This window comes from Phycodurus eques, chromosome 3 (genome assembly GCF_024500275.1).
Source record: "Phycodurus eques isolate BA_2022a chromosome 3, UOR_Pequ_1.1, whole genome shotgun sequence".
NCBI lineage: Eukaryota > Metazoa > Chordata > Actinopteri > Syngnathiformes > Syngnathidae > Phycodurus > Phycodurus eques.
In genome coordinates, this window is record NC_084527.1 from 19,764,260 (window position 1) to 19,789,831 (window position 25,572).

A 25,572-nucleotide genomic window follows, 5' to 3' on the forward strand; every position below is an offset into this window, starting at 1 on the left:
TTTAGCTTGGCGGCCGTGCGAACCTCTAACACCCGATCCGTTTATTCTGGTCGAGGGGATTCTTCAATCATCAGGCCAAATGAAAAGTTTTAACAATTTATTCGAAAATACAGACTCAAACTATAAGGGTAGTGAAGGTTCATTGCTGAGGTCTTCCACGTGCAGCTCGATCACCTCTGGGCGGAAAAGACCCCGTTAGTCCGTGGCCGTTGTCTTTTATAGTGGAGCCGCTGCTTCCTGGTGTGACGTCATGTAGTCCCGGACACATCCTAGCTTCTCCTCGGTGTGTGTGTTGCTATATTTGTGCGAGTTTTGTATTTGCGCGACTAAGTGTAATATATGTATGTGTACATATAATGCAAATATATGTTTGTGAGAAATCTGTAATGGAATGTGGCAAACAAAAACGCGTATGCAGTGTTGTGTAAGCAGGCAGCCAGTCATTTCTATCATTGTCACACTCACCATTGCTCTGGACTGTTGACCCCAAGTATTTAAAGTCCTCCACCCTTGCTATCTCTATTCCTTGTAGCTTCGCTCTACTTTCTCCCACTCTCTGATTCATCCACATATACAGTATCTGCCTTACTACGGCTAATCTTCATTACTCTCCTTTCCAGTGTATGCATCCAGTTTTTGAAATGTTCCTCCACCTGCTCCCTGCTTTCACTGCAGATCACAATGTCATCATCATATCCATGGGGGTTCCAGTCTAACCTCATCTGTCAGCCTGTGCATCACCACTGCCAACAGTAAGGGGCTTAGAGTTGAACCCTGATGTAGTCCCTCCTCCACCTTAAACTTCTCCGTCACACCTACAGCACACCTCACCACTGTTCTGCTGCCCTCATACTTGTCCGGTACGATACTAACATACTTCTCTGCCAGTCCAGACTTCCTCATGCAGTACAACAGTTCCTCTCTGTGTACCCTGTTATAGTCTTTCTCTAGATCTACAAAGACCCTTGAGAATTCTGTTACCTCTCTTGGATGCTTCCATACCTCCTTCCATTGTTCATCTGCTTTAGTGCCTTTTTAACTCCCCGCTTACTAATCACTGCTCATTCCTGGTCCACCAAACTTGCCTCGTCTAATCTTTCTTCTCTCTCATTTTCCTCATTCATAACTCTTCAAAGTATTCTTTCCATCTATCCAGCACACTACTGGCCCCGGTCAACACAGTCTCAAGTCTATCGTTAATCACCCAAACATGCTACACATCTTTCACATCTCTATCCTTCTGTCTGGCCAACCTGTATAGATATTTCCCTCTGTACTGTCCAACCTCAGTATACATGTCATCATATGCCTCTTGTTTGGTTTTAACGTCAGTTAGGAAAAGTGGATTCACATTCATCTGAAACATTGGTGTCCTTTGCTATGTTTGAAAGGAAGCGACTTTTCATCGCTCCTTGACCCCATGACACACCTGTATTCGAACAATGGTTAAGGAAGCGAAAAAGTCTCAAGGACCCATGCTCCAAATTAGGCCATTTTGGTTTGAATCAGCCATTTCGGTCTCATACTTTGACAAACTCTTACAAGGGAATTCATCCAAATGAGCCCCAGTTTGAAGCAGGTATCCTAGACCGATGGGTTACGCTAGATTATCAACCTTTTTTGCCTACCCTGTATAATGTAGGTGAGGCATGGCGTCAAAGTTAGATGGTCATTTCCTGGATTGCCCATGAAAAAGTCAGTGCAAGGGCCTGTTAATTGCTGCTCACAGGTAAATTATTATTCTTTCGACTAATTAATCGCCTTTTTGGGGGCCTCAACATGCCTCAAAGGTCTGTATCCTGGTGAAAATTTAGGTATTTTAAAGGTCCAGAACAACACACAGCCAGACACCAGTTTCACCGATTGACACGAAATTAGGTGGACATGTTCTATCATAACAGGATGCAAAATGGATTTTGACGCCCCATTCATCATTGCTTGCTGCTTTAATTATTATTATAACATGATTCAATTTGTATTTAATTGCAGTTTTCCTACAGTATGTCAAAAATTTGGCAGAGTTACATTAAAAACAAATAAGGTTATGGTGAGACTACATATGTGGACCAGAAGGCACATTTTAGGGGCTTCAAATTGGGTCATTTTTTACGCTCCTCAATCTGCTCCACTTTGCTGGACTCGTCCACCACTTTGCCGTTGACCATCGTCTGAGTGACCACTTTGACGATCTTCCTGGTACGCACGTCAGGGTCTTCTGAGAGGTGGGGCGAAACAATATGGTTAGCAGTGTAATGATGTCATTGTTGAACCTACAGTGGTACCTAGATTTGAGTTTCATTTGTTCTGAGACCAAGCTCGTAACTTGATTTACTCATTTATCAAATACATTTTTCTCTTAATTAATACATTTAAATGTTCCAGCCCCCCAAATTAATTAATTAATAAAGAAAAATGCCACTGTATTGTATAAAAACATCCATCCATCCATTTTCTGTACCGCTTCTCCTCATTAGGGTCGCAGGCATGCTGGAGCCAATCCCGGCCATCTTCGGGCGAGAAGCGGGGTACACCCTGAATTGGTCGCCATCCAATCACAGTGCACATAAACAAACAACCATTCGCACTCACATTCACATCTACGGACAATTTAGAGTCTTCAATCAACATAACATGCATGTCTTTGGGATGTGGGAGGAAACAGGAGTACCCGGAGAAAACCCACGCAGGCACGGGGAGAACATGCAAACTTCACACAGGCGAGGCTGGGATTTTAACACGGGTCCTCAGAACTGTGAGGCAGATCTGCTAACCATTCGGTCACCGTGCCTAATAAATAGATTCATCCATCCATCCCATGTCTGAGCCGCTTATCCTCACTAGGGTCGCAGGAGTGCCGGAGCCCATCCCAGCTATCATCAGGCAGTAGGCGGGGTACACCCTGAACTGGTTGACAGCCAATCGCAGGGCACATACAAACAAACAACCATTTACACTCACATTCACACCTACGGGCAATTTGTAGTCTTCAATCAACCTACCACGCCTGTTTTTTTGGGGGATGTGGGAGGAAACCAGAGTGCCCGGAGAAAACCCACGCAGGCACAGGGAGAACATGCAAACTTCACACAGGCGAGGCCGGGATTTGAACCCGGATCCTCAAAAAAGAAAAAAGGCAGATGTCCTAACCTGTCGGTCACCGTGCCGAATAAAAACATAATTAAAAACATGTAATTATTGAAATTAAAATGTATTGAAGTTAAAAAATAAAATATTTATATAAAGACATATTTATATAACTATTTTATTTTAATTTTATACAACCAAAATGTATTACAAAATATGGCATAAAATAAAAATAGTAAATAAATTTTTTTTAAAATGCCCTGCGATTGGCTGGCGACCAGTTCAGGGTGTAACCCGCCTCTTGCCCAAAGATTGTTGGGATAGGCTCAATATATATATATATATATATATATATATATCAATGTAAAATTGATTTAATAATAGTCTAAAATATTCTTTGAAATCTAAACTATTAAAATTCAAATGTATTGAAATTTAAATGCTTATATATTAAAAGAAATCCATCCATTTTCTGCATTGCTTATCCTCACCAGGGTCGCACGCATGCTGTAGCTCATCCCAGCTATCTTTAGGCGAGAGGCGGGGTACACCCTGAACTGGTCAGTAGCCAATCGCAGGGCACATATCAACAAACAACCATTTGCACTCACATTAACACCTACGGGCAATTTATCTGCATCATAAAATGACTTGTAAGATAGGGATATTTTAACGTTTAGTTTTAAAAATTTTAAAGTTTAGTGTAAAATTTTCAAATGTTTAAAGTAAAAGGTTATACATACAGTAATTGTACCGTATATATCTAGCATGTATATACAGTGTGTATTATTTGATATAATGATTTAATAACCAATTTATGAAACAATTCTAATAATTTTGGGACTTACTTTTTGGAGGTGGAGGTATTTCTTTCACCCTGCAAGACGAGTAGCACAGTCAGAACTAGTTTGTTTCCATCATCAACACATTCCCTCACACCACCACAGTTAAAAGCATCCTTACAGCTCCTCTCCCTCCAGCAGCTTCCTGTAGGTGGCAATCTCCATCTCCAGGTTCTGCTTGATGCGCAGCAGTTGCTCGTAGTCGGTCTTGTGGCGTTGCATGTCCAGGCGCAGCTGCGACAGCTCGTCCTCCAGCTCCGCCAGCGCTGCCTGCAGGCACTCCATCTCCACCGAATACTTGTGGCCCGTCTCTGCCAGGTTGCCCTCTAGGATGCCCACCTGGGAAAAGCACAACTCAGGTAATATTCTGCATTAGAAGGCAGTGAATCCATGTTATTCGCTGGAGATATAGGACAGAGCCCTGCCGTGAGTCCGCAAATAATTGACCCCCAAAGAGGTTAGTAATTTCATGTAGATCCCACAAGATAGCAGCAAAGCCCTTAAAACGGAGAAGATCATAAAGCACCAACACCATGCATCTAGCATGTACAATCATGAACCATTATTGCATAAACAATTCTACAGTGGAACCTCGATTAAATGGACCCCAATATAACAGGTATCGGATAAAACGGACCCTCGGGACTGAACAATGTGTCTAAAAATAGTTCCATTTGTCACTTAGCCTGCCGTTGACAAAGTCTGTTAGTTCCAGAATTGGCCACTGTTTTTTACTGGCGCTGTGAACGCAATGCAGGCAGAGAATGGGACTGACGTATTTCCGGGTCACAGATATACAAAAAAAAAATAGATCCAATTCCAAAAGACGTGCCTATGTGGCGGCCAAGTTGAATGTGGGGCATTGACTTGGTGGCCATGTCATGATGGATATATCTATTGTCTATTGTGAATAGACTCGCAGCGCAGAGAGAGAAAGAGCGGAATGGAGGCAGTGTTAACTCGGAGGAACACAAACACAAGTCTCTGGAGTCTGGAACATGCTATGTTTGCTACAGTAAATTTTTTTGTGAAGCCGTTCGCCTTTGGCAGCTGATTTGGAACTAGGAATAACACTCATTCCCCATGGCTCATGAAAGCGACTCGCCAATGATGAGTACTGTACGTCAACAATGTCACCATGACCAAAACACACTGGCGTGGTAAGTATGGATAAAATGTGAAACTTTCAAACATTTTCAAGCTTTTCTTTAGATTTATTTACAACAACTTTGGGCGGCACAGTGGCCGACTGGTTAGAGCGTCAGCGTCACAGTTCTGAGGATCTGTGTGCAATCCCCGGCCCCGCCTGTGTGGAGTTTGCATGTTCTCCCCGTGCCTGCGTGGGTTTTCTCCGGGCACTCCGGTTTCCTCCCACATCCCAAAAACAGAATCTAAAATTGCCTGTAGGTGTGACTGTGAGTGCGAATGGTTGTTTGTTTGTATGTGCCCTGCAATTGGCTGGCAACCAGTTCAGGGTGTACCCCGCCTCCTGCCCGATGACAGCTGGGATAGGCTCCAGCACGCCCGCGACCCTCGTGAGGAGAAGCGGCTCAGAAAATGGATGGATGGACAACAACTTTGAACTATACTAGTCATTTTAGGCCACGAAAAAAACCTACAAAACATTAATTTTGTACTGTACAGTAATATGGTGCATATGGCCTCAAAAAAAAAAAAAAGGTGCTTTAATGTAACGGACAATGAGCTATATCAGACAACTCCCCGCCCCTATTAGTCCGTTCTATCGAGGTTCTTCTAAATTATTCGACACAAACAAACCATCTTCCCATGATATTGCAAACAAATATGCGCACTACCATACAAAGGCTGTGAAGTCATTAAACTCACCTTTTGGCATTTACACACAATAATAAATGTTAGCGAATACATTCCTTGCAACAGCAAAGTAGACTACATGGCTATTTAGTACCTGCATAGGGAAAAAAAGCAAAAATATACTTTCAGTTTCACTTTTGACTGTGCACGAAGTTCTTTCAAGGACCGACAGCAAAGAAAGACATTTCAAATGCAGACAAAGAAACACTATCAATTAATTAACAACAATGCGAAATTTCCATCAGATGGCGCCAAAGCAATACTTTCATTGCCTTAGCCTGAGCACAAAACTCGTGAATAGATGAGATCTTCAGTGAATAAAATATATGTGAATGCCGAACTGTGAATATGCGGGGGTTCATTAGATTTTCTTATTATATTTTTACCTAACCAAACCTAAGCTATCTCTATGATACCTCAAGATAGCACCCTGTCTAAGTGAAGTGATACATCTTGACTGAGAGACTAGCTTTGTTTGTTGAGGAGGAACTAAGATTAGCCTGGGTTGTTAGCGGAGATTATGGAGTCTATTTGCTGCATGTAAACAGGTGTATTTTTGCAAAACAAATCATCTGTAAGACATTTATTTTTAAGGGAACTGTTGGAAGATACATTTGAAATGAGAATTAAAGTGTTTTGGGGTCATAGTGTGCGGTAGTTTTGCAATTTAAACTGTTAATATAGGCAATTATAAACATTTGTAGGTGAATCAGTTTTATTATAATTCAATCATATTTTTTTTCTCCATTTGTGTGAGAGCTCTGTCGCTTTATTTTGCGAATATTGGGGGATTGCTGTATATCATCTTTGTTTTCAAATAAACATGCCCAGATTTCACGCCGAGTCGGTCAATATGTGTGCAATTTGAGATGAGATTATTTCAGTGTAAGCAACTCTTTGGCGGCGTGCCGTGAGATTTTTCTAATGCAAGATATGAGATGTAATGGTGACTATGAGTCACTGTGGAATCTTCACCAGTGACCTCTCAGTAAACAGATATGACAACAACTGCCAACGCGATGATATTATCATTGTGATAAATGTGGCGTATGTGTGTGTGCTGAGCAAACACTAATTATCTACAGGGGAACTTTTAGTACTCACGTTGTCTATGATACCGTACGCTTGCATATAGCTCTTGTGTCTAGGTTGTCATTAGTGACTGATTACAGTGCAATGAATGACACCAGCTAAGTACATTATACAATGGTACAAATAGGAAGTATTGAGAGCTCAGAAAAGGCTGTTTAAATGCCACTGGAAGTTATGTTTGCACAGGGCAATTTTTTTCGTTTTGGATTTAATTGCTTGGTTTGTTTGAACATGTTGGTGTTAAATATACAATGTTGAATCATTTCTTGTTTTATCTGTCAGTTTTGCAGTCAATTGGGAGTGACAAAAACAAACAAACCAAAAAAAAACAGTTTAAACCAAGCACGTTTCACATCTTATTTGGAGAACTGTACGAGCGAGAGGGTTCTTTTCGTTTCCGAAAAAGTGATGTTATATGGCAATCTTCAAGGAGGGTGGGTTTGGGTGGTTACCTGCTTGCGAAGACTGTCCAGCTCTACATCCAGTGCCTGCAGGAAACGCCGCCTCTCGCTGAGCTCGCTTTGGGCGCAGCGCAGCGCCTCGTTACTCTCCTTCACCTCCGACTGCACTGCATCCAGCTACACACAGACACAAATACACGCACACACGCTCTAAGCATTACAGTGAACCCCATTATCGATCGGGGTACGTTCCAGGCCCACCTGCAATAGGCTGTACATATTGTAGTGTCTGATATGTGCCTTTAAGAGGCGGGGCCTGTTGCGGTGGTGTGTGCCATCAGTGAATCTGTATGTGAGTGTCTGGGTGTGAGCTGTGGCCTGCGTGAATGTGCTTACTGGTTTTGTGTTTTACTTTTCTCCACGTGCTAAAAAAAAAAAAACTGAATAAAAGTTCATTGGGGACTGTGACTCTCCTTTTCCACATGCAGGTAATGACAGTAAGGAAGTACAGTGGTACCTTGACTTAGAAGTACCCTAATTTATACGTTTTTTGAGTTGCAAACTTTTTTTTTTTTTTTTTGCTTTGATTTGCGAGCCAAAAATTGAGGTACAGTGAGGTTCAAGTACGTCGCCACTCGAGTGCCGTGAAAAAAAATGTCATGCCCTTGCATGTGGGAAAGTAGAGCAACAGTCACCGTTGGATTTTAAGACTTTTATTGAATGGGACAAACAGTCAAACCCACAAATCCAAAAAGAATACACTCGCAAGGAGCTGCTTTAGACCATGACTCACGCCCAGATGCTCACACGCAGAATAAGTGGAGACCTCACTCACTAGGCCACACCCCTTAAAGGCACAGACCCTAACACATGAATACTACAGTACGTACAATAATAACACTTTATTTCTTTAAATTCTCTTTTATTATGATTTATTATTTTTTTATACAATACAAGATTATTTTGATTCATTAAAAACTTAAAAAGATTTGGTGTTTTTTCGTGGGGTGGAGCGGGATAATATTTCAATTAACGGCAATTGGGAAATTTTTTTTGATATATGAATACATTGAGTGACAAACAAGATCACAAAATGAATTAAACTCATAGACGAAGGTACCACTGTAGACAAAAAACATAAAAAAATTATTGCTATAAAAAAATCAGTGATATAGTTTTATACATGGAGAACATTTCCTCAAAGGTGACTGACCTTCTTGAGGTACCAGGCCTCGGCCTCCTCCTTGTTCTTGCGCGCGATGCCCTCGTACTGGACCCTCAGCTCGGCCATGGTGGCGCCCAGATCCGGGCCCTGAGCGGCGTCCACCTCCACGTTCACCTGCTCGTTGGCCAGGCGCACCTTCAGTGAGCTCTTCTCCTGCAAAAAAAAAAATACAAAATGAAAGAACACCAATCAGATATCTTTTTAATATGATCTTGAATTTGCGTTTTTGTGGGCTTATTCTCAGGTATTTTCTGAAAAACTCACCTATTTGCATATTTTGTGCTCTTCCTATAACGCCCCAACATAATACCAAATCTCTGTCTAGATTGTTCTTCTTCTTCTTGTTCTTCTTCTTCTTTTTTTGGTCTTTTTTGGTCAACAAATAACACTGTTATTCTAAAAAAAATCTGAGTGTTTAATATTACAGCTTTTCATCTAGAAAATAAAATCCATCTTTATTCTTGTCATAGTTTTTATCTTGGAAAAAAATCCAATTTAATTTTCATAAAATTACAGCATAAAATTACAGTCTCTTTGAAACAACGTTTATTCGTATCCAGTGAACACCCATCTAATCCCGATTTTTCCGTGGAACCTAACTAACAGCTATTGTCTTAATAAAACGCACCTAGCTGCGTATTTATTTTTGCACTTTCTGTAACAAATAATCATCTGTAAGCCATTTATTTCTAAGGGTAATGTTGTAAGATGAGTTTTGGGATAAAGGTTTGGAGTATATTTAGGGTATATATACTGTATATAAATGCTAGTTGGGGTATAGCGTGTTTCACACTAATAGCCACATCCTGGACACTACCTGTGTACAATAAGTGTGCATTGTGTGTCTACTTTCTCTTCTTGAAGGTGCGGCTGTACACACTTGATGTGTTTGAAGGATTCGTCACTGTACAAACACTGCAGGTTTGTTCAAGCTGTGTGACCGAAAGCAAAAGCAAACATACAGGCGGGTAGGCTTTTACAAACACTATCACCGTAGCTGCACCGATGGCTGTCGTACTTATTGGACAGCCTGCTGTCAAACTAAGACACTTTATGGATGCTTATGCTCTTGATGAGCAAAGGGAGAAATATGCATTTTATTTTCACAAGTTGAAACAGTTGAAATGCATCTTAATGAAATGTTTTGGACATACTTTTGCCAAAATACCCAGTGGTTGAGCAACTATAGCCCACTTTTCACCTTATTTTTTAACAACCTCTGAAATTAGCCTGTTTTGAGGGTGCAGTCCTGTCTTGTGCACACCCTGTCCCCTCTACTGCGGGGCCAGTGCAGAGTGTGGCTTTCGTTACCATGAAGACCCTTGGCAAGTCTTGGGAGCTGCAACAAGGCGAGCAGCTACTGCTAGCGTGAAGAAAAAAAAGCCAGTAAAAGCATGGATGAATATTTTCATTGCTGTCGGCAGAACTTCATCACCAAACTGCTCAATTACTCTTGTCAGCTAATTAAAAGAAATGTTCCAAGGTGGAGTTGGGCGTCAGGTGGGTTTCATTTCAGTGGACAATGAGCAAAAGTGAAATGAAGACAGAGTTTAAAATGCATAATGAAGTTTTTTTTCTTTTTTGAATCTGGATTTGGTAATTATTCCTTAACTTTTAAGTTTAATTTGCATTTCTAATTATATTCTCTCTCTCTCTCGCTCTTTACAGTATATTGCATCGTGTATGGTGAATGATGGCATGGTTTTAATAATATCATTTTGTTCACAATTATATTAGGTTGGAAGTTATTTATTAATTATATGAAAGCCATCACTCTGAAAGTATCCATCCATCCATCGATTTTCAACACCGCTTATCCTGTTTAGGGTCACGGGACGCTGGAGCCTATCCCAGCTGACTTCGGGCGAAAGGCGGACTACACCTTGAACTGGTCACCAGTCAGTCGCAGGGCACATACAGACACGGACAACCATTCGCACTCACACCATCACCGAGTGGGAATTGAACCCACGCTGCCCGCACCAAAGTCAGGCGAGTGTACCGCTACACCCTCAGTGACACTCTGAAAGTAATTAATGTACATTTTAAAAGTTTAAAAATGCATTTGCTTATAATTAGGGAGGCTACTAATGATTATTTTAATTATTGATTAATCTGTCCATTATTTTTGGATTATTCAATGAATCAGATTTTTTTTTTAAAACTATAAATATCTATTCCTAATTCAAAAACAGGACATTTCAGATTAACAGTGCAGAAAATATACAATTATGATTTGTTTACTGGTTTGGTTTGTAACGTCAGAAAAAAAAGACAAAAATGTGGATTAGTCTGTTCCAAAGTAAAAACAGATGTTTGCATCCATCCATTTTCTACACCGCTTATCGTCAGTAGGGTCGCAGATATGCTGGAGACTATTCCAGCTAACTGCGAGCGAGAGGTGGGGCTTGAATCAACCTACCATGAATGTTTTTGGAATGTGGGAGGAAACGGAGTCACTGATGGTGTAGTGGTACACTCGCCTGACTTTGGTGCAGCCAGCGTGGGTTCAGTTCCCACTCAGTGACGGTGTGAATGTGAGTGCGAATGGTTGTCCGTGTCTATATGTGCCCTGCGACTGACTGGCGACCAATTCAGGGTGTAGTCCGCCTTTCGCCCGAAGTCAGCTGGGATAGGCTCCAGCGTCCCGCGACCCTAACCAGGATAAGCGGTGTTGAAAATGGATGGATGGATGGATGGGAGGAAACGGAAGTACCCGGAGAAATCAAAATAGTTATAAAATAGTGTGTGTTCGATTAATTTGATAATCGATTTGCTGTTGATTATTCGATTCATTGTTGCACCTCTATTTATAATGTATCATATTATGTTGGAGATTATTTGTTAATGCTTTAATCCCATTTATATTGTCATTATTTATAAAAAAAAAAAAAATCTACGAAATCTACACCTCACCTCGTCGTGGTTCTTCTTGAGGAAATAGAGCTCCTCCTTCAGGCTGTCCAGCTCCCCTCTCAGCATGGAGATAATCTGGTCGTGGTCGGACTTCGCTCGTCTCAGAGCCTGGCAGTCGCGTTCTACCGACTGACACAAGGCGGCCTCCCCCTCCCACCTGGACAAACAAAAATATCTCAGTAGTGTCACGAAGAGATTCCGTATAAATTCACAGTACGCTATTTGTATGAATGGGACAAAATAGCAGGCGGCACGGTGGACGACTGGTTAGAGCGTCAGCCTCACAGTTCTGAGGACCCGGGTTCAATCCCCGGCCCCGCCTGTGTGGAGTTTGATTGTTCTCCCCGTGCCTGCGTGGGTTTTCTCCGGCCACTCCGGTTTCCTCCCACATCCCAAAAACATGCATTAATTGGAGACTCTAAATTGCCCGTAGGTGTGACTGTGAGTGTGAATGTTTGTTTGTTTGTATGTGCCCTGCGATTGGCTGGCAACCAGTTCAGGGTGTACCCCGCCTCCTGCCCGATGAGGAGCAGGAGGCGGGGATAGGCTCCAGCACGCCCGCGACCCTAGTGAGGAGAAGCGGCTCAGAAAATGGATGTATAGAGGGACAAAATAGTGGCTGTATACTGTTTGTATGGTGTTGTTTTCTTGTAGTACAGTCGATGCACCAGCCTCTAGTGCTGTGAAATATGGCAAGATTTGAAATTGAGCTGATACCAACTCAATACTGGACCAGTATCGCCAGTACCATCCATCCATCCATTTTCTATCGCTTATCCGAGGTCGAGTCGTGGGGGCAGTAGCTTTAGCAGGGACGCCCAGACTTCCCTTTCCTCAGCCACTTCATCCAGCTCTTCCGGGGGGATCCCGAGGCGTTCCGGGCCAGCCGAAGGACGTAGTCTCTCCAGCGTGTCCTGGGTCGTCCCCGAGGTCTCCTCCCGGTGGGACGTGCCCGGAACACCTCACCGGGGAGGCGTCCTGGAGGCATCCGAATCAGATGCCCCAGCCACCTCATCTGGCTCCTCTCGATGTGGAGGATACGCCAGTACCAATATGTTTAAATAATTTAGGTGGCAGCATCATCAGATTGCTAAATCTGAATGAAGCAAATTTAGCAACAAAAAAAAATCAGAGGAAAAAAAAAATAATAATAATAATATTACTTGGAAAACTGAAAGAAATAATAATCATGATGATCAAACTTTGACACCATGTCCCAGTTACATTAACAAAGCCCTGGAATTCGCTTAAAATGGCTGCTTCAAAATGGCTGAGTTCCTGTTCAATTTGGGGCATGGGTCCCTGAGACTTTTTCTGTGCGTCCTGTTATCATAAATGCCCACCCAATTTCGTGTCCGTCAGGCTGATTTATTTTTTGTTTTGTTTTGCTTTTGTTTGTTTGTTTTTCTCTAACTTTGGCTGTGTGGCTCCCAGGTAAAAGGATCCTAAATCCTGTTTTCTTCAACATGTAGCAGTGTATCATGGATGTAGTCTTTTGTTGTCGTCTTAACACGACAGGGAGTAATGAGGGCGGAGAAACGGTGGACACGGCGAGATGGAATGTTTCAAATGGACGCACTCTGCCGCGTCATTTCGCACACTGGCGGAAAAGTCGTTAATTCACGTTGCTTGGCAGTCTGGCGCTCCCGTGTGAAGGCAAATACAGCGTGTGTTTGTGTGTGTGTGCGTTTGTCTCACTTGACCCTGAAGTCATCGGCCGCCAGCTTGGCGTTGTCGATCTCCAGCATGATGCGTGCATTCTCCAGGGTCCTCTTCCTCACCTGAGGGAGCCACGTGGTACATTGGTTAGTCACAGTTAAAGTTGGCAACGTGGAGAACATATTACACGTTGTGAGAATCTGGATAATATATAATATAGAATTTAACATTTATGCATTTGTTTGGTGCGGATCCAAGTTTGAATTGTTTCGCCTTGGTGGAGGACTCATACTGACAAAATTAGGTGGATGGGTAAATATGTGATTAGATGGGTGGGTAGCTAGATGGGTGTTAGGCAGTAGCACTAGTAGGTAGGTAAGTAATAGTACTGGTAATTAGGAAGGTAGGTAATAGCACTGGTAAGTAGGTAGGTAGGTGGGCTTTATTGGGACCCTTTTCTGGTGTTTTTGCATGGACAGATTCCAAGCCAGCGACCTCCTGCCCGATGACGTGTGCCTGGGCCATCATGTTGTCCACGTCGTGTCCCTTGGGCTGCCTGTCCACCATCAGCTGCTTGATCTTCAGCTCCAGCTCTGCGTTGGACCTCTCCAGAGAGCGCACCTTGTCCAGGTAGTTGGCCAGACGGTCGTTCAGACCCTGCATGGTCTCCTTCTCGCTGGCCCCCGCCACCAGCCCGTCGAGGGACAGTCCGGCTCCCAGCAGGTGGAGCCCGTTGCCCACCGACACGGAGCGGGACAGCGATAGGGCGCCGGCCGTGGACACGGGCGGTTTGGAGCGGACGCTGCCCCGAGCGCCGTCCCTCACGGACATGCTGGAGAAGGACAGCGGGCGCACCGAGTAGCTGCGCACAGACAGCGTAGACGCCATCCTCAGATGATTTCTACCTGACAAATGACAAATGATTTCTATATGACAAATAGTGTTACTACTTTCAATTGAGCTTCGATGCCATCAAAAGCCAATGCCTAAACCTGGCTTGAAACCCCAATTTGAAACCCTGACCCAGGCTAGAAACATTAACTTGAAACCCTCACCTTCGCTAGAAACTCTGACTTCAAACCCTGAGTACAAACCCTACCCGAAAACAAAATTTCAAAACCTTAATGCTGTCTTACAATCTTACTTTGACTAAAACTTCCATAAAACCCTAACACTTGTCTTGAAACCTTAAGCTGGCTTAAAACCCTATTTAAAAATCTTACTTTGAAACCCTAACCCTTGGTTGAAACCATGGTTTGAAACTCTAACTTAAAAACCAAACCCTGGGCTGAAACCCTATTTTGAAATCCAACTTTGAAACCCTAATGCTGGCAAGAAACCCTGTTTTGAAACACTATATTAAACTCCTAAACCTGGGTTGAAAGCATGATTTGAAACACTAACTTGAAACCCTAACCCTGGTTAGAAACCCTACTTTGAAACCCTATTTTGAAACACTACTTTGAAAGCCCAACCCTGTCTTGAAACCATACTTTGAACCAGATATTTGTAATCAAAATGAAAAACAATTGTAATCAATAGCACCCCAACTTTTAACCCACCTGGCCTGTGCAGTATATTACTTTAGAAAAATCCCCTGTAATCAAATACTAATAATGTTTTTCTTGTGCTCTGAATCATAGTATTGTCCCACTTACGTGATTGTTGGAGCTGCTGTGGATCGTTTTCCCAAAAGCGTCCTGGCCGTGGGAACCCGGGCTGTGCAGGTGAGTGTGGCTGCACAGGATCGTCTCTCTGTCCCTCAGGGTGGAGACTGTGAGGAAGACGAGGAGGAGGAGGAGGAGGATGCAACGTGACACCCTGGAGGTAGAAGAAGTCGCTTACCTAAACGCAACTTAGAAGAACAGTTTATTGTTAGGCAGGAAAAATGTGAAGTTAAGCAAAACTTGACTGAAATTCGCAGTAGATTTGGAGAGAATGCACACATTCAGTGGACTTTGCCTCCACTGTATAGATACTAAAAAGTATTAAAAAGACACTAAAATAGACTCAGATAAAAGTTGAAGAACTGATTCAACTCCTTTAATTAAGTAAAATGTAAAGAAGTTCAAGTACAAAATTCTAAAGTACAATTTTTTTCAGGGTGATTTTAATTTGCTCTGTGACTAAGCTAGTAACGCGATTTACTCGTACAGTATGTCAAATCAATTTGCCATTCATTCGTTCCAGCCTGCCAAAATCTGTTACGCTACGTGTTTTTCAGAAAGAAAAATAGCACGGTTTTGTATAAAATATAATATGTAAAGAAATCAACTGTTTTCTAATAAGTGTAATTACTGTACTTTGCGTGTGTGCCTTTAACTCGGAGTCTCCACGTGAGTTGCTGGTCGTGAGTTGTGGCCTACAGCGGCTCCTTGGGAGTGTTTTCATTTTGTATTTGTGTGTTTGACTGTTTTGCCCGTTCGGTGAAGTCTGTTGCCGACTGTGGCTCTCCTTGCCCACATGTGGGGCATTAAAGTACCGTAATCGCTCCGTTTTTTTTGTCCCGCTTCACCCGAGAGGGAGGGTATCAGAAGAAGAAGAAGAATGACAAAAATCGACCGAGCGACAGCTTGAAACGAGTAGTTAGTCAAGGTATGTAAGGTAAGCTAATGTGTATTGTTTACACTTTTTGATAATTTGCCACAACAGATAAAAATGTCTGCTCACAAAATAATGTCCTTCTTTATTAACTTGCATAGTGCTCGCACTAAGAAGGAACAAAAACTATATACTGTACGTCATGTCGTCATCCGCGTGGGTTGAAACAAGTAACAAGCCTATTTTGACAAAGTAGTTGAAAGTACATCTATCAGTTCTCAAATTTAGGGAGTACAAAACTCGTCTGAGTATAAATACTCAAGTAAAGGACAGATTGCTGAAAAATCTACTCAAGTACGGTACAGCAAGGTATTTCTACTTGCACAACAACACGGGGATGTGAGAAGCGGGGCCCTGACGACGGGAACAATGGCGCCAAAGAATGAGGAGAAAGCAAAGACCCCTGAGAAATGAACGGGCGTTCCCGGCCTCAAATGGAAAGCAGGTTTTGTCTTCACAAAACGCTCACACGCATTCTGCCGTGTTGACTCTTCTATGTTCAGGCCATATTGACTTACATTTCCTGTAAAGTATCCCCCACCGCAGAACATATTTACCTAGCCTAAAATTGACCATACTGTATTTATTATTGTACTGTATATAACTTAGCAACTTGTGACTTTTCACTTATATTTCTTTGTCAACCATTTTCATACGAATACATTAATTTGAATATAATGTAATGTTTTGCCTTGAGCTTGTATTAATTAACATTGTTTTCAACTACCCACATAAAGATGCCGAATTGAACATTTTCAATTAGATGTATTCATTTTTAAGTTTAATAAATAGATTATGTTAAATTGCAATTAAAAATGTATTATATGTCAAATTAAAATTGAAAATATTTTTTAGAAAGAAATGTGCGAAAATATATTTAGGAATTGTATTTTATTGTATATGTATTGTTTATTTTTTATTGAAATTTATCATTTAAAAAACAGTATTTATATTCTGTTAAAGATTGTCATTAAACTGTACTGAGAAATAATAACATGTATTTGTATTTTTTGTCAATAAAATGTATAATTATTTACTTTGTATATTAAAAATGTCATTCATTTAGAATAAAAATTACAAAATAATTTGAATCAAAATTGTATTCAAATATTTTAAAGAAATTGAATTAAATCATCTCTTAATCTGTGTACATAATTATTTTTAATTAGATTTTATAAATAGATTATTTTTCAAATTGTTATTAAATTGCATTATTTTAATTAAAAATTAAAAAGATGTTTACATTAAAAACAATGTATATTTTTAAATACATGGTATTTGAATGCATACTTTATTAAATCTAAATTGAATGCAAATATCTATGTTGTTTATGTGTATATATTGTTTTTTAATTTAATAGATTATATACGAAATTGTTATTAAAAACGTTTTATACTCTAAATTAAAATGAATAATCATTTTTCTAAAACATATATTGTTAATTTTCTTTTATACAATGTCAAATATTTTCCAATTTGATTTCATAATATAATAACATTAAATTCTAATTAAAATGTATTTTTGATCAAAATAAAAAATAAGTAAATCCAAATTTAATGAAAATATGTGTAATAAAATGTGATGAAATTATATGTAGGATTTTAAAACTTAGTTTTGAATTGAAAACAGTAATATTAGTAACAGTATTTAAATTCTTTTGAATTAATATGAAAACTGACTCAATCAGTTTCATGCAATAAAATTAACTTCAATATGACTTAATATCTTTCCCTTTAGCTCTTACTCTGTTTAATTAATGACCAACAAGTCTTCACTTTGGTGTATTTTAATTGTAACGTGTACATAACAAATGTAAATAGCTTTTTTCTGTATTTTATTTTCAATACAACAAATAATTTCAATAACTATATGTATAATTTTATTAACTTGGCTTATTTTTATATGTGGGTAGGGGGGGGGGGGGGTATGATATCGGTGTGCGTAGTCCCGAGGGAAGATCATATGACCGTGACTGACTGACCTGGTTGAGTGACTCACCTACAGTAATTCCCATTATCCACTGAATCCCTTTCACGCACATTTGTTCTATTCTTGACTTGCATTAGTCAGAGCAACTAAATACCAAGCCCCAGATGGAACAAAAAAACTCTTCCTAAACCATCTTCAAACATTTCCCCTTTTCAACTCACCTCTAAAGGTGTCCACACAGTTTAAATATACCAATACATTAGTTAAAGCACTTAGTCCCTCTCTGAAAAAAAAATGGAACAGATGGTTCCACTTGCTGGCCTAGTGGCATCTGTAAAGCTGAACTTAATGGCAAATAAAAAGCTGTATGAATACATTGACCTGAACTGATGAAAAAAACAGCGCCCATCATTTTTATACTTTTTGTTTGTTTGTTTTTTTGTAATTGTTTGTTTGTTGTGTATTGGATTGATATATTTATAATTAAATTATTTTGTATAATTATTTTAAAACATGTTATACTGTAATGATTTATTATTGTCTGTGGGGAAAATGTTGTCATTTTCTTGGGTTAGATTTTTTTTAATGCATTTGTAGAGATATTAATAAATGTAGAGCAAAGATGGCATCTGTAAAGCTAACCTTTACATCTGAGTTTATTATTAGTGGGAGTAGTATATTTGTATATTTTTACAAATTGTTTGAAGAAAAAAAATATTTAAAACAGCGACATTAACTATTTTGTTCAAATGCCCCAAAGTCAGCTTCTGTAAAGCTGACTTTTACGTATTTTATGATGATGATGATGATGATTATTATCATTATTATGAATTGTAGTAGTAGTATATTTGTACATTTAAATACATTTATATTAGCTGTATCGGTATTATCTAATATGTTTGTTTTTGTGACCGCCACCTTGCAGAATAGATAAAAGCATAACCACTAGAAATAATACACCGAGTTAAAAAATCAAGTCTTTGGCACATGAGCACATTTCAATGTATGTCATGTAATGAATGTGTTTGTTCTGCAATCAGAGGTGTATTCACTAGCCTGGGGCCCCCTCCTTTCATGTGCAAGCACTCAAGGCTGCCAATCACAGTGGCGGACGCACGGGGAAGATTCTGAGCCGCCGTCGATGCCGTCTTAAACGCTGTTTTTCAGAGTTTCGCGCAGCCCTGAACACTGATTTGTTTTGTGCAGTGTAGTGCTGGCAGGTGGCCCAAAATTGCAGGGAGAGGATCAGCGTTCCTCTTCTCAGCAAGATAGCTGCTTTTGTGCTAACGGTAGCGTGGCGCTAATTGTGACTGATTACGGTGAGTTCTAGTTTTAGTGACCTTTTTGGTGGAAATACAAAAAAGATGAGCTAGCATTAGCCTAGCAACACCACTTTCATGATTAACTTGTAATTAAAAAGAGAACTAATATAATAATCTTATGATTAATAATGATTTTTTTTAATACAGTTGTAAACATATAATGTAATAGAAATGATAGATGTATAGATAACAATATTTATTTTGATTGTTGCCACTGCATCAGTTTATTTGCTGCAGTTAGTGTGACACGTAGTTCTGCTAAAAGCACTAATAAACGTTGAATCCATCAATGGCCATTAGACGTATAGATCGCCCCAAAGAGGTGGTGATAATGTGCATGTTTGCGGCTACTTAAGAAATGCACTTTGCACGTCAACACCGTACTTTAAACACAGCCTCCTCTTTATTCGACTTCTATTTGCACCAGAATGGAGGAGCAACCGTTTATTTGACATGAAGTGCTATTCTGGGTCCGTTTTGTTACCATGACACAAAGACAGAAGACGTTAAAAGCTGCATACTGTATGTGCACATCACCAATACAAAAAGAAAACTATGTACAGTCAGTCCAATGAAGCAGAGATTTCATTTTCTTTATTTCTCATTTTTTAACAATTTTACAACTATTACCTACGAGAGAGCGTGTTGCATTCACTTGGATTTAAAAAAAAAAAAAAAAAAAAAAAAATGTTTTTCTGAGTAATTTTTTGGAGGGCTTTGTTTTTTTAAACATTTTTTTTCAGTTTTTCTGATGAATTTTTTTTCTGAGTTATCGGGACACATCTAACTCACGCGAGAACCTGCGAACTGCAAGTGACTCTTTGTGGACTCACTAATGGCGGATTACTGCTCGCACACCTTCAACCTGCTCATACGCGTTTACCTTACCGCTTCACATAATTAGTAACACACATTGTATGATACTCTAAATAGTTTGTTTTTAGACTGCACACTATTTACTATATGGTTTTATGTAACAAGTAAGTAATAGATTCCAGTAAGGTAACAGTTACTATATGTTTAGCTGATGCTGTTCATTGCTCGTCCTTGACTTGGCAATGTTCTTTTCATCATAACGTTAGTATACAATAACACTACGCTTCCGTAAGTAGAGCGAGACATTTCGTTGTAACGTTAAGTTTATATACCAAGTACACACCAACACTACAGAAGCATAGTAACGGTGTTAATTGTTTAACATGGGGCACGTAAGCATGTAAACAAAACAGAAAGTTGCCAGTAGACTATTTAAATACTATTAACAACAACAACAAAACTGCAGCAGTGGAGGAACCAGAGTTCTGGATATGAACAAGAATGCCACTAAAACTGAGATCCTGTCTCAAGCAAAACAACAGTTTTTCCCGAATGAGAAGTCAACAATGGGAAAGTGGGAAGAGTTCAGTCATGGCATCGTTAACTTTCAGGAAGCACAAGTTGATGAGGACATAAGTGTGCGGTAGGGTTATGACACACACAAATTAGCTTTGATCTGTTCACAAAGACCCTTATCGGTGGAGATGACCTCGAGCAGTGATTCCCAACCAGTGTGCCGCGAGAGCTCTTCTGGTGTGGCGTGGGAAATTATCAAATTTCACTTAATTGGTCAAAATATTATTAACAAACAACAAATAATGTATCTATTTATGCCAGCGGCATGTAAAGACAGACAAAACAAATACATGCTCTTCCATGAGGTGGCACAAAGTGTATAATTGACTTGTGAATCCACATTTTGAGACATTTTTGTTTGTTGGTGTGCCGTGAGATTTTTCAAATGTAAGATATGTCCCTTGGGTCAATAAAGGTTGGGAATCACTGACCTAGAGGAAGGAGCTCACATACCGACAGATGAGCAACATGCAAACTCAACAGAATGTGGACAAAAGAAACAAACAATGGAAAAGGTGGAGCAGCTGACGTGGAAAAGACAAATACACACAATGGAAGATGATGAGCTGAGCACTGCAGCTGTTCAGATTATTGATCTTACATCTTTGTGTACTACATCAGAGGTCAGTTTTGGTCCTTTGACAGCGGGTCAATTTTTAGGTGATCTTGATGATACACTCATACATGGGCCAAACCTTGCAATAGAAGACGAACAACTAAACATCTCCACTTCCACCTCAACTCCTACTGATGCTGAGACAGCTTTTGGTAGACCACCAAGTCCTGCCTTTGAACTTTTATATGTGAATGTGAAACTTCACCGAGGAACTCTCTTAGATGAACTGAATGCCCAATTCAAGGATGAAGCAGTGATGGCAAACTCTGTGAAATACAGCTGCATTGATGAAATGGGGGCAGATGCTGTCTAGGGATGTATACGCTGCCTTCTGGACAGAATTCCTAGACTGTGCAGCAGAAGTTGCAGATGTGAGTGTGCCATCGCTCTCCCCGAAATGGCAAGAGGAAGAATGGAAATCTGTTGGCAGGAGGGACTGAACGACCATGGGTATTTTCCATTTCGGCTGGCACAAGCCTTCATATTTGATGTACACTCTGTTTCATCTGCTTTGCTGTTTGACTCCCTGATGTTGTTTCTTAGTCAATCTGAGCGTCATCTTTTGTCCACTGCTTTGCAAGAAGCTGTTATTGGCGATGATGAGGAAGAGTTTCTTGATCTTATGGATCGCATGGGAGTAAGAACAGTACCAACGCAAGATAACTTGAGAGCTGTGCTTAATCCAGGTTGCCCACAAGCAAATCATCCAGCATCCAAAATACGCATTGGATAATATTGCAGAGGTTGCAGGAGCAACACTCAGGAAGTTTCCCCCCAATGTAGAGGATATGAAGAAGCTGTATGAGGACATTAAACTGACAACACGAAAGGTGATTAAAATGATGACAGCTTTTCCAGCTACTTCAGCAGAGGACCAAAGTTTGCCATTTTTACATCAGTACATGAGGGGATTGGATGAAATAAATCTCTGGAAGCTGATGAGATTTCTGACTGGGTCTGATGCTATCTGTGTAAAGGAAATTCAAGTCACTTTCCCCTCTTTGGAGGGGCTAGCACGGCGGCCAATTGCCCATACTTGTGGCCCAACTGTGGAGCTGCCATCAACTTACAGTTGCTATCCTGAGCTTTGAGCTGAAATGGGGGCAATATTGTCCAGCAACACTCATGCAATGGACATAGCATAAGAGTAAGTGACTGATGTTCACATACACATTTTTTCTCTTCCCCATTCAGCCGGCTATGATTGTTTAGACTGTGAATGTGGGCCATGGCATAAAAGGAGAAGATTTTCTTAACTTAGGTGCTGTGTAAGTAGTGCAAGAAACAATAACTCACACGAGCACAGTCTGATTGAAATGTTCTTTCTACCATTTCAACAATTCACTTTTGTTATCAGTCTAGGATAGGAATATTTGTACGTTAGAAACACCGTTGTATTTTGAATCTCTACCTTATGTCAAATATGAATTCAACAGTGTTTGTGAGTCTGGTACAAGGTGGTTTGGGATTTTTTGTTTGTTTTGCAAACATTTTGTATTAACTGTTTAGTCACGTAGTTCAAGAGTCCTGCTCTGTGAGACATGATATGTTTCCACCTGTAATCTTAAAATTGGACATGTTCCTTTTCCATGCTTGCATTGTGAAATGTTACGAATATGTCAAATATGTGCAAACTCGAGTAAAGAACTTGCTATGTTAAAAGATATTCATAAGTATGCTTCATTTGCTGAAAGTTTAATGACAACTGCATTTTAACATAAATGTAGAATGACATGGCATTAAAATACCTAAAAATACATTAGTTGATCTGATCTGTTTATATGTTTGAGAGATGACATGATAAGCAAATACTAATATTCACCAAATTTTGTTACGTCTAATTGTTTTGCTACAGATTGCACAGACAGCCAATTCACAAGAGAAAACCCCCGCCCCCAAAAAAAAAATAATAATCAAGAACGTATCATTCCTTAGTGCTATAATAAACAAAAACTAAGTATCATAAAAGAAAAAGGTTTCACTGCTCGGTATCAGCAAATATTGCGTGAGAGCTACATTTGACATTAAGCATACACACCATTATAGACACAATGTATTAGAAACTTTTATTTATAAATGATAAACACAATGCACCCAAGATTTTCCATGTTTTTTCATGCATACATTGGAAGTTTACTTTTCCGGAATAGAAAGAAAATATACGAGGCACAACATGGAGATGTCCATTTGGAGAAAATTCACAGTAATTTCCTGTTTTAATAGCCTTTACAGTTAAATTCATGGTCCGTAAGATCTAGCATTTTTGGAGGGTTACATGATCCTGTAGAGCAGGTTGTGATCATGTAATCTGCGCTCGTATGTCAGCACGTAAGAACATGTAAAGCTCGATGGCTTCCTCTGGAGAGGTGGGTGGATGAAGACTGTTTTCGGACATCGCGAGACAACAAATGTCAAACACCGTATCATCACAGGGGTATGGTCCTCTCTGAAGGCATTCCCCTCTGCAGACCTATCTTTTCTAGAGATTCCTCTTTCACGTACTCTCTGGCTCCAAAAAGTTCGGCTCGGGTGTACATCATCACTGGGCGCCCAACTGCAGACGCAGCATTTCTGCATGGGTGAATTCTGTGAGTGTTCCAGAGGTGAACAACTTCCTGTGGTTCTCTCGAAATAAAAATAGTGATAAAATCAGCTCGCGCATTTTATATACCAACTGTGGTACATATGTTGCACTTAACTAGCCAATGTGTAGTACAAATCAGCTCCAATTTAAACATCTGTGCAATAGTAGGCTTAACTGTATTAGTTAAGACATCAAGATACTGACACAAACATTTTGTTTTATTTTACAATTTTCATTTAAGTAATTCTAATATATTATGCTGACAATACTGTCAGATTAAGGTTTTGACTTTAGCCTACAAAGAGTGAGCTCTTGACACTCATTTCTAAGTATTAGTACCACACCAAAACTAACCCACAGGGTGATATTCTACTTCTTTTTGTGAAGTACAATGTGGAAGTAGGTAGACAATTGGGGGGAGGGGGGGGTTGCAGTTCTTACCTCTATTATTTCAAGACATGTGAACTGAATGATACTTTTGTCCAGGAAGTCACCAGAAAAGAAGTCTTGAGTCTTTTAAATCTTGGAACAGGTTCATCCAAAACTGTGCATGTTGCCTCCTTAAAAAGCCCCACCAGTTCTCGATTCTTTGGTTGTGATTGCTTGATCCATACAGATAACATCTGTGTGAAAAGTTGTCCAGATGGTCGTGCCTCAAGAACATCTGCATTTGCTCAATAAAGCAGTTCTCGGTACCAAGGTCAGAACGAATTCGGGCAGACGTCACATTCCTTGATGACACCTCATTAATAAAGTATCCAGCAATTATCTTCGGATCACTGTTTGTCAAGTAAGCATGTAGCCATATCACCATTTGTGAAAACCCATCGACTGCACCACTGATGCAGAACCCATATGGTTTGAGTTTGTCATAAGAGTCTACATGCCACAAAACGTTTGGGCCGGGATTGTGGTACTGCCTCAGTTGCACACCATGCGGGTCCAGTATTTTCATCAGTCTCCTGATCGTCTCTTGAGTCACCATTTAGCCACCCTGAATGCATTTGAAATGTATCCATGGAGCATGCCATATCTGTCCAACTTATTCTGGACAAACATTACTGTATCTAGCAGATCTGAATGGGCTTTCCTCCTGAACAAACGCAAAGTCCCTAGGTGCCTGCGTAATGTCGACAAACTAATAACAATACCATCTATGTGACTCAAAGAAAGGAGTATCTCCCAGTGTCTTAAACCCATATCAAAATAAAACTTGATCCAACTAAATAAGCCGGTCATGTTGCTTACTACGGAGTCCGCAAAGCGTCACTTGCAGTTCGCAGGTTCTCGCGTGAGTTCAATGTGTCCCGATAACTCAGAAAGAAATTAGTCAGAAAAACAGGTGTCAAAAAATTTGTCAGAAAAATAGAAAAACAGGTAGAAAAACATTTCAGAAAAACAGGTGGGAAAAAAATTGTCAGAAAAACAGAAAAAAAATACTCAGAAAATCAGAAAAAAAATATTCAAAAAAAACAAAGCCCTAAAACAAATTACTCAGAAAAACGAGTTGTTTTTTTAAAAAAATCCAAATGAATGCAATACACTTCTGTATATTTCTACACTCCCTTTTATGTAAAAAAAATAAATAAATAGAAATTGGGGAGAAAGTTGTAATAGTACAACTGTCTCCTTTATATGCACATGAAGTTCTTGAGGTTTTCCCATTGTGGCTTTAAGCCGGTCCACAGCACCGTATCTGCATTTTTAAGAGTTTTTAATTATTTGTTTTCAGCTACTGACACTGGGGACTACACTATTCTTATTCTTGTAGACTTTACATGTGCTTTCGACACAGTGGACTACGATTTCCTCATCTGTCACCCCGAACATTGTGTGGCAGTGATTTTATAATGGGTCAACAGTCTCCACCCGATTAGATTATTATGATGCCCTCCTCGTTGGTGTTAGCCAGGCTTCCCTCCCTCGATTGCAATTGGTTCAGACGGCTGTTGCTCCACTTCTAACCAGTGCACATCTCACGTGAACTCGCATCTGTCTCTCCACTGGCTCCCAAGACATTTTAGAATTCAGCTCCATCCTACCTTTTTGACCTTTTACACTCATATATTCCAA

General features: G+C 40.1%; 1 protein-coding gene across 2 annotated transcripts; it reads right to left on the reverse strand.

The window, feature by feature from the left end:
* Positions 1 to 1,979: 1,979 nt before the first annotated feature.
* On the reverse strand, positions 1,980 to 14,835 carry krt1-c5 (keratin, type 1, gene c5). Of its 2 annotated transcripts, none has more exons than XM_061672386.1 (9): positions 14,714 to 14,835; positions 13,551 to 13,960; positions 13,095 to 13,177; positions 11,397 to 11,553; positions 8,469 to 8,633; positions 7,307 to 7,432; positions 4,048 to 4,265; positions 3,933 to 3,961; positions 1,980 to 2,212 (listed from the first exon to the last, which is right to left on the reverse strand). In XM_061672386.1, the coding sequence occupies exons 2-9, from the start codon at positions 13,941 to 13,943 to the stop codon at positions 2,100 to 2,102; spliced, it is 1,284 nt and encodes a 427-aa protein (XP_061528370.1). In that variant the 5' UTR covers positions 13,944 to 13,960; positions 14,714 to 14,835; the 3' UTR covers positions 1,980 to 2,099. The 2 variants fall into 2 exon arrangements, with proteins under 2 accessions (XP_061528370.1, XP_061528369.1); XM_061672385.1 differs by having other exon boundaries at positions 1,980 to 2,215.
* Positions 14,836 to 25,572: the final 10,737 nt, after the last annotated feature.

Bases quoted from the DNA above. Each gene is read 5' to 3' on its own strand.
- krt1-c5 (XM_061672385.1), bottom strand. From the start codon at position 13,943: ATGGCGTCTACGCTGTCTGTGCGCAGCTACTCGGTGCGCCCGCTGTCC. The intron at 7,433-8,468 runs GTCAGTCACCTT...GTCTGTGTGTAG, and splicing joins AGGCCTGGTACCTCAAGAAG to CTGGATGCAGTGCAGTCGGA. The intron at 3,962-4,047 runs GTAAGGATGCTT...CTCGTCTTGCAG, and splicing joins CTGCTGGAGGGAGAGGAGCT to GGTGAAAGAAATACCTCCAC.